Source organism: Thamnophis sirtalis, unplaced genomic scaffold, assembly GCF_051295495.1.
Source record: "Thamnophis sirtalis isolate CommonGarterSnake01/CBP01778 unplaced genomic scaffold, rThaSir2_p1.2 scaffold_12, whole genome shotgun sequence".
Lineage (NCBI taxonomy): Eukaryota > Metazoa > Chordata > Lepidosauria > Squamata > Natricidae > Thamnophis > Thamnophis sirtalis.
In genome coordinates, this window is record NW_028261392.1 from 14,538,297 (window position 1) to 14,551,388 (window position 13,092).

Consider the following 13,092-nt stretch of genomic DNA (forward strand, 5'->3'; position numbering starts at 1 on the left):
TATATTAAAAAACACTTTTGGAAATTAGCAATAGGAGGACTAGAATGTTGATTTTGGAAAAATAAGGGGCCAGGTGGACTTGAAATACAACACACACACACACACATACATATATATATGAATATGAAATATATATAGTGGAAGTAGTGGCTTCCTCCCCTATTTGGGCATACCAGGGGTTGTGACTTTAAATACATACCTGTTCCCTGGCTCAGCTGATAAGGAGAAGAATCCTGTGGCTTAGTGGTTAACACATCTGCCTAAGATGCAATACAGCACAGGTTCTAATCCCATGGCTAGCTGATGAGAGCTAAATAGCTTGAAATAGATCTATACTAGTCTCCCTTTATTTATTTATCAGCACAAATACAACACAAATGTAACAAAGGCAACAGTAAAAATATTGGGTTTCTGTCTGGATGGTCTCTTGTGACGAGCCGATGGAGAGAGAGTGGAAGTAGTGGCTTCCTCCCATATTTGGGCATATGAGGGGTTGTGACTTTAAATACATATATACATATACATATACATATACATATACATATACATATACATATACATACATACATACATACATACATACATATATATGTCAGTGGTGGGTTTCAAAATTTTTTGGATCTTCTTCTGTAAGTGTTGCCTGCTTTGTGGGTCCACTGGTGGAACCTCTTCTAACTGGTTCGGTAGATTTGACGAACCGGTTCTACTGAATAGGTGCGAACTGGTAGGAACCCACCTCTGCTATATGTCTATCTGCCTGTCTCTCTCTCTCTCTCTCAATCATTATCTATCTATCTATCTATCTATCTATCTATCTATCTATCTATCTATCTATCTATCTATCTATCTATCTATCTCCATCCATCCATCCATCCATCCATCCATCCAATCAACTGTCTATCATCATTATGTATCTATCATCTATCTATCTATCCATCCATCCATCTTGAAATTAACTGTAAGAAATCATCACATAAGAAAATATTATTGATTGAAAATAAATTTAAGGGGGAATTGTGAAAATAGACTAGGAATAGGTCAGGGAACATAAAGATTATAGTTCAAGTGGCCATTAATGGAGCAATATTATTTGAAATCCAGGCTATTTAGTAACAAGGAATTTGGAAATTGCTTCTATGATTGATTGCCACTGTAGGTAGCCCTCACTTAATGACCATTCATTCACTGACCATTAGAAATTACATAGCCGCTGAACAAAGGGACTTAAGATCAGTACCTGAACTTGCAAGGCACTGCGGTGATGGTTGCAATCTGGGTCCTTGGCAACCCATTCACATGACAGGTGTATCCAGCGTTTATGTAACGGCCATTTATGTTAATGTTGTAAGCTTTACTTTGTGGCAAATAAATTTAACAAAAAAAGAAACAAGCAAATAAATCAGGGCAAGCCACTTGAATATAAACCAAGAGCAAACCCCACTCCTTGTTAGCACTGGGGCTGGTGTTACCTAGTTTGGGTAATGAAATGTCTGCAAGGAAACAACCAAGTTCAGAGAGCACCAAGGATTTTTCACTGCTACATAGGGAGACCTATTCAGGGCAGCATTCAAACCCCATCCCTATTCCAGAGTCTGGAAATGGGGTCTTCCCCCTCTACGCTTCCTTCTTCCCTGGGATGACTCAGGAGAAATATAGGTAGTCCTTGCTTTACAACAGTTCCTTTAGTGACCGGTAAAGGAAGAGGAGGAGAACAGAATAACAACACAAGAGTTGGGAGGGACCTTGTAGGTCATCTAGTCCAACCCCCACGCCCAGGCAGGAGACCCTAACACCGTTCCTGACTGACGGCGGCCCAGGCTTTTCTGAAAAGACGGCCCGGCTTTCCTTTCGCCCGCCGAGAGCCTGGAGGCATCTCAACCCCTCTGAACTCGCCTCCTCAGCCGTTCCCTCGCCTCTCAGGCGCGCTTCACTCCCGATCTGCTCCTGAGGTGAGCGGCCGGGAAAGCGAACGCCCGGCTGCCCGAGAAGGAGGAGGCGGAGGCGGCGGAGGAGGAGGAGGAGGAGGAAGGAGGCGGTCGTCAAGGGAGGAGCCAGCCGCACCGCCGGAGCTAAGCAGAGTCGGAGGAAGACGGAACCGGGAGGAGCGAAGAAGAAGAAGAAGGAGAAGAAGAAGAAGAGGAAGCAGGGTCGGAGCTGAAAGGAGGAGAGCGCTGAGGCGGCTAGGCCCGACGCGCCCCCCCCCCGCTCCGCCGCCATCATGGAGCAGCAGCAGCAGCAGCAGCAGCCCGTCAGTCGGTACCAAGTGGTGAGCGACTCCCTGCGGAGGGAGGTGGGTGGGTGGGGGGTCTAGACGGCGGGCGAGGCCGGGGTTCGGGCCTGGTGAGGCCGGGGCTTGCCGGCGGAGCGTCCCCGGAGCACCCTGGAAGGGAAAAAAAGAGACGCGAGGAGCGCTTCCTCCTTCTTCCTCCTTCCCTTCCCTCCTCCTTTTATTCTTCTCTCCTTCCTTTCTTCCTTCTTTTCTTTCCTTCCTCCCTTCTCTCCTTCCCCCCTCCTTCTCTCTTTACTCCCCTCCTCCTTTTCTCCTTCCCTCCTCCTCTCCCTTCTTTCTTCCCCTCTTCCTCTTCCTTCCCTCCCTCCCTCCTCCTCTCCCTCCTCCTTTTCTCCTTCCCTCCTCCTCTCCCTTCTTTCTTCCCCTCTTCCCCTTCCTTCCCTCCCTCCCTCCTTACTTCTTCTCCCTCCCTCCTCCTCTCCCTCCTCCCTCCTCCTTTTCTCCTTCCCTCCTTTTCTCCCTTCCTTCCTCCTTTTCTCCCCCTTCCTCCTCCCCCTTCTTCCTTCTTTCCTTTTCTTCCTTCTCTCCTTCCCCCTCCCTCCTTCTCTCCTCCCTCACCTCCTCCCTCCACCTTTTCTCCTTCTCCCCTTCTCCTCTCCTTTCCTTCCTCCCCTCCTCCTTCCCCCTCCCTTTCTCCTTCCCCCCTCCCTCCCTCCCTTCCTTCCTTTCTTCCTTCCTTCCTTCCCAGCCTCTAAAGCTGCTGCCAGCCTGTAAAATTCCCCTCACCCATCCATCCTGCCTCTCTGTTACATCCGTGTTTTGTTTTCCCCTGTCTCAATTACACAACACGGTTGTTTTTCTGAGCAATTTTCGCTGAAGGAGGTGAGGTAGCCAAAAGTGAATTTCTCCTCCAGGACTTTTACAGCTAGTCCTCGACCCTGCGACCACCACGGAGCCCAACATTTCAATCTTGTTATAAGGGAGAGACCTTTCTTAAATGACGTTGGCCCCGTTTTATGACTTTTCTTGCCACGGTTGTTAAGGGAATCACTCGAGGTCGATAAAAGTTAGTAAACCCGGTTGTTAAGTGAATCTGGCTTCCCCTATTGACTTTCTTGTCAGAAGGTCACCAGAGGGGATCGCGTGAGCCCGGGGATGCAGTAAATGGTCATAAATATGAAGCGGTTGCCAAGCTTCGGAATTTTGATTGCACAGTCATGGGGAGGCTACAAAGGTCGTCACTGTGAAACATGGTCATAAGTTACATTTTTTTTGGTGGCAACTTTGAACAGTCACTAAATGAACTGAACAGTCACTAAATGACTCTGAGGGTGCCTTGGGGCTCTTTGACCTTGGTTGTTTTATTGCAGACATTTCATTACCCAAATAGGTAACATCATCAGTGCTAGTTATTGTTTTTTATCTATTGACCTAGTTTGGGTAATGGAACATATGCAAGAAAACAACCAAGCCTTCATGTCAACTCTGGGCTTCAGATATTCTTCCTTATTGACCTGACCCGTTTGCATTCTCACTGAACCTGGGTGAACCTTCTGAGGGTGGTCCTTGACTTACAACCACAACGGAATCCCAAAATTTCTGTGGCTAAGCAAAGCAGTGGTGAAATGAGATGACCATTTTATGGCCTTTCTTGCCACAATTCTTAAGGGAATTGCTGCAGTTAAGTTAGTAGTCTGGTTGTTAAATGAATCCGGCTTCCCCGTGGACTTTGTTTGCCAGAAGACGATCACATGACCTCAAGATACTGCAACTGACATAAATATGAGTCAATTGCCAAGTGTATGAATTTTGATCACGTGACCATGGGGCCATAGATTCTGATCAGATGGGTAGATTGCACTTTGATATTTTACATTGCTAAATGAGACATTGACCAAGTGACTCTTGCCACATTCGGTGAACTTTCTTGCCTCTGTTGTTAAATAACCACGGTAATTGTGAAGCTGATAACATGGTTGTTAAGCGAATCTGGCTCCCCCCCCCAATTGACTTTGCTGGTCAGAAGGTCGCAAAAGGAAGTCATGTGACCCCGGGACAGTGCAACCGTCATAAATATGGGTCAGTTGCCAAGCATTTGAATTTTGATCACATGACCATGGGGAGGTTGCAACTGTTGTAAGTGTGAAAACTAGTCGTAAGTCACTTTTTTCTAGTGCTGTTACTCAATGAACTGTGGTAAGTCGAGAACTATCGGTATTAACTATCTGGGTTTTCAGCCTGGGGAGTTAATTGTGCATATCTACTTGTATTCTCATACAATTTTAAAAAAAATGCCACGCAAGCAGACCTATTATCAGCTATTATCTTTGTATGCTTTCCACTTGATGAATTATGTCAGTTTTATGTAGCATTTCTGGGGCTGATTAAGGAAACAAGATAGCACCAGAACAACCTGTGAGTTGAAGGAAAAAGAGAGAATCCAACAAGTCACTCTCTGAGATGAACCAATATCAATATTTTTATTTTGATAGAATCACACTTAAACAGCTTTCTGAGAAAAGTAGGAGAAGGTTTATTTTAATTTCATAGATTGGTTAATACTATTGATTTCAACAATATATTAGGTAGCGTTTCTGATTCATTAACTATTAACTACAACTTGAGCTTTGTGAATATTCTCTGTTTCAAGGAGTAACCCCTACTGTTTTTCTAGAGCAGCGGTCACCAACTGGTGATCCATAGACCACTGGTGGTCCACAAGAAAATTTTGGAGGCCCGCAGAAAAAATTATTTGCATTTTTTATATTTCACTAAATACTATTTATCTTTTTATTAGTGGTCCGTGGGATTTAAAATTATGAATTTAGTGGTCCCTGAGGTCCAAAAGGTTAGTGACTCCTGTTCTAGAGTATCCTAAGCTTGTATTATTTGGGGTAAAACAACACGACAGCTGTATTTATGCCCTCTTAAAAGGATCCAAGTAGCCCAATTCTAGTCAGGATTTCTATATTTTCGTATTTGAAGGCATATTCTATAGTGGAGAAGAATGTCCATAAATATATAAGATTCTGGCTAAACTTCTTAAGGGACAAAACATTTTCCCCCCTCTACACATTTTTTAAGAAAAATCTGCAAACTAGCACAAATGCTTAGTATAAAAGTTGTATGGAGTGTGAGTTTGAGGTTCCCTCTTTCCTAAACAACTTAAGCTAATTCACTTTTATTAGTCTCATTCTTTGAAATGATAAGTTGTGAGGGCCTCTTTAATTCTTAGCAATGTGTATTTGCTGCCACACTTTGTGGCTATGTTAGTATGTTGAGTATGGTTTGCTGTCCAAATCATAGGAGTTTTATTATGTTAAACCATAATTCACTTATTTTCCTAAGACAGAATCAAACTGAATTATTTTTAGGTCATAATTTGAATCCAATGATTTTGATAGCCTATCATGCTTAGAAATAAAATGTTCTTTAAAGCAAAGAACAGATAGCATATAAGTGCCTGCTGATGCTTTCCTTATAACTTTCATTCTTTTAAACTTTCACATACGTAACAAATGGGAAAATGAAAGTATATGATATAGATCAGCGATGGCGAATCTTTTTTGGCTCGCGTGCCATAAGTGGGGGGAGTGCAGGGGAGTTGTGTACGGGTGTGCGCAATCCCCCCATTTTTTGCATGCTTTTTTCGCCCTGCCCAGGCTTCAGAGGCTTTATAGGAGCCTGGGGAGGGGGAAAACAGCCCTCACACGGATGCCCTCCGGAGGCTTCAGGGACTTCCAGGAGGCTTACCTGAAGCCTCCGGAGCAGTCAAAATGACCCTCTGAGCAAACCAGAAGTCCGTTCCTGAACTTCCAGTTTGCCCGTAGTACCATTTTTTTGCGCTCCGGAGGCTTCAGGGAAGCTCATGAAGCCTCTGGAGGGCCTCAAGGGGGAGGAGGCCTCCGGGGAGGGGGCGCTCCTATAAAGCCTCTGGAGCCTAAGGAGGGTGAAAAATGGCTTTAAAAAAGGGTGAACTCAGCTGGCCAGCATGCGCATGCGCGCTGGCCAGCTGACAGGGCAGTGCCTTGTGTGCCCTGACAAATGGCTCCGTGTGCCACAGGTGGCACGCGTGCCATAGGTTTGCCATCACTGATATACTGTAGATACATTTCAGTATATATGAAATATAAATATATTTGTTTATACATATTAAATAGCACATGCATATAATGTAATATGCTTAATGCAGATCCTCTGTTTATATAGATTTGTAAGTTGAACCACTCTCACATATTTCTATTTTATAAATAGAATCATTTCAGTGCTTGTTGAAATACATAATTTCCTGCCCAATGAACTGCTGCTTTGAATAGATAATACTTGTTTTCCTGGGGAAATGTAGGTGGTAATTTCCTCATTCAGCCAGGACTTTGTAGTGCTTCCATAGGGACCCAAATCTACCTCCCTGAAAGGATTTATAATGCTGATTTCAACAGGAAATAGAGAAAGGGAAATTCAAATGTTTCTTCATTGTCTGATTTTATGTGTCATATTTGCATTTCAGTTGCTTATCTTGGCTTTGTAGTTCACTGAAAATAAAGAAGCTGGTATGGTGACATGGTTTAAAATCCTATGGATGATGCACAGTACATAGAAAGGTCATTGATAAAGAGAGAAAATGCTGTATTTTAAAAATGATGGCTCTCCATAGTTTGGAGGATGAAATTGTACCTGCTAATACTCCATTTTTCAAATTTAAAATTTTCAACAAAATCTTGTAGGATCAGCTTATGCACAGCACTGATTGGATTTTCTTAAGAAAGCAGTCAAACTGTTTTAAGTCCTAAATTTGCATTCATTCCTGTTTAAAGCCTGCAGCTTTACTTTGAGGTTAAAAAAAAATCCCAAACAGCTTAACATTTAAATGCTACTTCCTGTTTTTAAGAACCGGTAACCAGATGAACATTTCAGATATATTACATTCTTAATGGAAAAACTTTCAGAAGTTGTGATTGTGTTGGGTGGTGAAAGCTAATGTGAGATTCAAAGTAATAAAGAATACAATAAAGAACCTATTCTATTCTACTTTATTCTATGTCAGGTGTATACACCATTAGAGGAACAGAGGAAAACAATTTGACCCACTCCTCTCTCACAAATTTCAGATTGAGGGCATATTGTACCACAGGGCTTTGAGTTAATATGAATAAGACTTCCCCTGCTTCCAACTTGTATTGGACAGAAGATATTTGTGAAGGATCGGTCAATTTTGTGATACAACAAATGTAGTCTTACTGCTACATTAAGAATTTGTAAAAGCTTTACCCCAAATTTCTATTTCTTATTGCTGTGCACTGTTGTGATAGGAAAGCAATGTGATTAGCAGCTGGTTTCCTGTAACAGTTAAGTAATTTGTTTAATTTTGACTTAAGACTGTTTGTCCCAGGCAGATTAGATTTGTAACTTATACTTTATGTATCATTTAACAACGTCATACCAACCAGAGCCAGGATGTTGCTATCACATTATTATAGAGTCTACAAGGGCAGCCTTTATTATGGTTAGTGATTAGAGCCCCATTTACATAAACATTAAAAATGGCTAGAATCTAAAAACATTGATGTTCTTGTACAAGGTCTTACGATATTATGGTGTTCCATTTTTTTTATTATGGCGTTCCATCTCATCTTATGAGATTTCAGCTGTTATGGTGAGGTGGAAGCCAGGCCAGGGTGCAAATGCTTATCATTTTGATAAGTACAGTAACAACTTGCAACTATCCAATTTTTATGATTCCATCCAACTGGCTGACTAAATGACTTCTATTTATTTCAGTGTTGCAAAGTATTATGTCTTCTTTAGCCTATTATCTTCTTGCGTTATATCACTGTTTACGACTTTCACTTCAATGTCCACTCAGGATTCACTAAGCTTGCAGGTTGACAGCTATTTTGGTATTTACCATTGTCCTGGCTTTTTTCTTTCCCTTTTACTAGCTCTTCTAAGTCTTCTTCAGTCAACAACTTTCTGCCTAGTCATTTCTTATCTTCAAACTGATATAGCACGAGTTCATTTTTCTCTTTTATTTTTCAGCAAAAAGTGCATTAAGAGTTTCCGTAAGCAACCCTTTCTAATCTTCAAACTGACAAATCACAATTTTGTTTTTCTCTTTTTTCCCCCAGCAAAAAGTTCATTAATAGTTTCCAGTCACTAATAAATGTAGTTACTGAACTTTTTGCAAGTAAATTTTTGAACTAAATGTTGCAATCTCTCTGAGAATTCTGTTATCTTCAGCACCAAATCCTCTGATGTGAATATGGGTGTCATCTCTGATAACTCTTCAGATTCTACCTAGCTGTAAATTGTGACAGTGTTCTGACCTTATTTTTTTTTTTAAAAAAAATCATTTTCCTCATCTGGTTATAGTCCTGTATTTGAAAATATCTGTGAAAGAGATTTTTCTGGCCCTTTTTTGCTTGATTAGTGGAGACATGTGTTTGCTTATCTCTTGTCAGTGTTGCTTAAGGCTTTCGTCCTCGCTCTTCCTCTCTCTGTGATGACAATTTATTCTGAAAATCAATTGAATCTTTTCATCTTTGCCATTTTGATATCATGCTGGCTCTCCTGATTTCCTTAATTTTCTAAATTTAACCTGCATTTTTTTTTCCATTATGGCACTTCACTAACTTTCAAAGTATGTGCCTCAAAGTGCGCTGACTGATTAGAAAATAGAAAAACAGGATTGGAAGGGACCTTTGGAGGTCTTCTAGTCCAACCTTCTGCTCAAGCAGGAGACCCTATACTAGTGATGGCAAACCTTTTCGGCACTGAGTGCCCAAACCCAAATGTGTGCACGCATGCATGCATGCATGCATACATGCATGCACGTATGCCGAAGCGCCAGAAACCCGAAGACCAGATGGCCGATGCACATGCACCCACTGGCCACCTGGTCTTCTGGTTTTCCGCACATGCATGCATGCTAGCCAGCTGGTCTTGGTGTGTGCCAGAGCACCAGAAATCTGAAGCCCAGGTGGTGATGGCACACGCGCCCACAGAGAGGGCTCTGTGTGCCACAGGTTCGCCATCACGACCCTATACCATTTTGGACAAATGGGTTGTCCAATCTCTTTTTAAAAACCTCCAGTGATAGAGCTACTCCAGCCATCTGGAGGCCAGCCATTCCATTGATTAATTGTTCTGACTGTCAGGAAATTTCTCCTTAACTCTAAGTTGAGTCTCTCTAATAATTTACCACCCATTACATCTTATCCTGTCCTCACCTGCTTTAGAGAACAGGCTGATCCCTTTCTGAGCCCCTGAAATATTGGAAGAGTGCTATCATGTCACCCCTGGTCCTTCTCTCTCCCTCTGTGTGTGTGTGTGTGTGTTGTATAAGCATTTTATTAAAATAAATGTAATAAAAAATTAACATTGCTATGGGAAGGAAGACAATTGTCAGCCCAAAGATGACACAGTGAAATCCCGTCAAGTCGAATTCTTTATTTGCTTCCATCTCATGTGCAAAATCTTATTATAGTAAAGCTGTAATCTTACAACCCGATAGATATATACGCTGAGAGATTATAGGGTATGGTTACCCAGAAGCTCTCCCTCCCTCCCTCCCTTCTCCAGTTCAAGACTGCACAGACCTTTAATTTGAACTTTTCTCTGGAATGTGCTGTCTCCTGCTTGCGAAACCACAGTGTTCCTGCTGAGATCCCTCCCCTCCTCCTCCAGGTGCATATTCCATAACACAAATGCCTTGCTCTGCATTTCCGTCCTATCAGCTACATTTTTAAAGCTTTGATCGGTTTCTATGGCTACAGCAAAAGAATTGCCAAATGGTGTAGAAAGTAATCTTTGTTCAACTTGTCCTTTTATGACAACTGTTCTAGATACAACGTAGAATATTGTTCCATAATGAGAATTTGAGACAGCTAGATACATTGTACAATGTAGTTGGACAAAGTAACGGGAGTTTGAGATAATTGGTTAATTATTCAAGCAGTGTATCCTCTTTTTATTTACTTAAAACTATTTCTGAGTCAGATTTTGCGCAGAATCCAATTTCCAAGTGACATTAAGTGTAAAAATGCAAAGTGTTAAGCTAAAGCTGTTTAAAGAACAGAAAACGTTTAGCAAAATCAGCAATGGAAGAAGATAGAAGCAATTAAATAAAAATTAAATTAAAAACCCATACGAGACATAAAGAATTACAAATTTATACCTTCAGGATCCCTGGTCGTTGGTGAGGATGCTGCAAGTTGTAAATGACTCTAGAGAAATTGTAGTAATTTAGCTTTACTATACAAGGTAGAATCAGCACATTAAAATGTATATTGAAGAAAATTAGAAACTAGTATACAGAGACAAGATTGGTGTAACATCAGGAGTTTAAAAAAAAATATACCAAAAAGTCACCTGGATAGTCCATTCTCCCATCAACTATCAAGTGCAGGTTCCAAGTAATATTGAAAAATAATCTAATGCAAAGCAAATTAAAATATTCCAAATTTGAAAAACAGAGATGGTAAACATTGTCAACGGTATAATCTAAATAGTGTTGTTTATATTATAAAGCAGCTTTCTACTGTAGGTGTTTCACTGAAAAGCTAATACTAATGTAACTGAGGGGAATGTTAACAGGAATTCTTCAGAAGATATTCCTTTTCATTTATGGAAGAATATTTTGGTGTTTTTTTTAAAAAAAATTCAATGTTACTTAGTAGATTACTCATTGTAAAGTATAAATCATTAAGTATTTGAGTTTATGGAAGATTATGATGCGGCAGCACAAGCTGCAGGCTCTGACACAGAATACACTTGTCCTCATTTCAACTACAATTCATAACTTCAGAAGAGAAAAAAAGGACTGCACACACAGAAAAATAATTGGGTCCTTTTGAAGCAAAATGTTCTCTTTTAAATTGCAGCCCGACTGGAAGAGCATTCATTTACCTGTATTAATTTAGCTGGCATTTCGCTCTATGAAGTTAAAGAATAACAGAATAACAAAGTTGGAAGGGACCATGGCCATCTTCTAATCCAACTCTCTGTGTAGGAAAACCCCTCTGCTCAGGAAACTTGCTGTCCCATTGCTCAGGAAATTCTATGCCATTTCAGACAAATGGTTTTCCAATCTCTTCTTAAAATCTTCCAATGTTGGAACATTCACAACTTCTGGAGGCAAGATAATCTTGCAAATTTAAACATAATGAGACAGAGCCAGATTAACTGAAGTTAAATTAATTCCGACTAATATCAAATAGAATGTTAGTTGTGACTATTGGAAAAAAACATGTGTTCAGTTTAAAGGACAAAGTGGTCCATGGTAGACACACACAATTGTTGAAGGCAAGTTCCAGGTTTCCTTAGTTCCTTAGAAACCTTAGTTCCAGGTTTCTTCTCTCCTTGATTAGTTTCCACCCATTGTTTCTTGTCCTTCACTCAGGTGCTGTGTAGAACAGCTTGACTCCCTCTTCTTTGTGGGAGCCCCTGAGATATTGGAGCACTGCTATCATGTCTCCCCTAGACCTTCTTTTCATTAAACTAGATAGACCCAGTTCCTGCAACTGTTCTTCATATGTTTTAGCCTCCAGTCTCCTAATCATCTTTGTTGCTCTTCTCTGCCCTCTTTCTAGAGTCTCCACATCTTTTTTACATCGTGGCGACCAAAACTGGATGCATTATTCCCAAGTGTGGCCGTTCCAAGGCATTATAAAATGATACAGCTAATCCTTGACTTACGACCACAGTGCAGCCCAAAATTTCAGTTGTTATGTTAGACATTTGTTAAATGAGCTTTGCCCCATTTTATGAGCTTTCTTGCCAGAGTGAGTGGTCATAAATATGAACCAGTTGCCAAGCATCTGAATTTTGATCACCTGATCACGGGGATGCTGCAAAGGTTGTAACTGTGAAAAACTGTCTTAAGGCACTTTTTTCAGTGCTGTCATAACTTTGATCGCTCGCTAAATGAACTGTTGTAATTCGAGGACTACCTATATTAACACTTCACATGATTTTGATTCTATCCCTGTGTTAAAGAGCAGTTTATATTTTATTGGTTTTTTTTTGTTAAAGCCCGATTTACTCTTTCATGAGTTATCCGTTCATCTCCCAAAACAAAGTGGAATCCTCTTGGCACATCCTGTCCGGCTAGGAAGTTGAATTATAAAAATATACCTCCCCTCCCCTCCCAGTTTTAATTTCCAGAAAGGAATCTCAAGGTACAAGAATCCTGATCTCTGAAACACTTTGGAATTAAAATTTCAGAGTCAGGAAGATAAGTGGTGGCAACAGGATTCCTAAATTACTGTCCCAATACTAAAGGCAGGACTGGGCTAGGAAAACCCAGATGATTTTGAAGAAAAGAGGTATAACACCCCCCTACTCCACCCCACCTAATGTTCAATATATGGACTCAGCCATTCCACTACAAGCATATTCTGTTTTATTCAACGGGGCTAAAAGGTGCAAAGTCTCCCAAAATCAAACTTAAATACAGCAGATTTGGATTTTTCTGGCTGGCTTGGAAGTTCAGTTGATAATAATCTTGTCTCTTAGTTGTTGCAAAATAAGGCGTCATGAAAAATCATCATGGGCCTTATTAACAAGCTTGTCAAAATTGATTCTGGTCAAAATGAGCCGAGGTGGCGCAGTGGTTAGAGTGCAGTACTGCAGGCCACTTCAGCCGACTGCTATCTGCAGTTCAGCTGTTCATATCTCACCAGCTCAAGGTTGACTCAGCCTTGCATCCTTCCAAGGTGGGTGAAATGACCCAGATTGTGAGGGCAATATGCTAACACTGTAAACCGCTTAGAGAGGGCTGAAAGCCCTATGAAGCGGTATATAAGTCTAACTGCTATTGCTATTGCTAAAATAGTTTTTGATTTCTGATGTTGGGAGTGGAAAAT

General features: G+C 41.0%; 1 protein-coding gene across 2 annotated transcripts in view; it reads left to right on the top strand.

Moving 5' to 3' along the window:
* Positions 1 to 2,039: 2,039 nt before the first annotated feature.
* NDFIP2 (Nedd4 family interacting protein 2) overlaps positions 2,040 to 13,092 on the top strand; it is a 44,340-nt gene continuing 33,287 nt past the window's right edge. Inside the window, exon 1 of one of the 2 annotated variants that reach the window (XM_087726641.1) lies at positions 2,040 to 2,266. In XM_087726641.1, coding sequence (XP_087582767.1) covers positions 2,219 to 2,266 — 48 coding nt within the window. In that variant the 5' untranslated portion in view covers positions 2,040 to 2,218. The remainder of the gene's footprint in view (positions 2,267 to 13,092) is intronic. The other variant, XM_087726642.1, reaches the window with a different exon arrangement.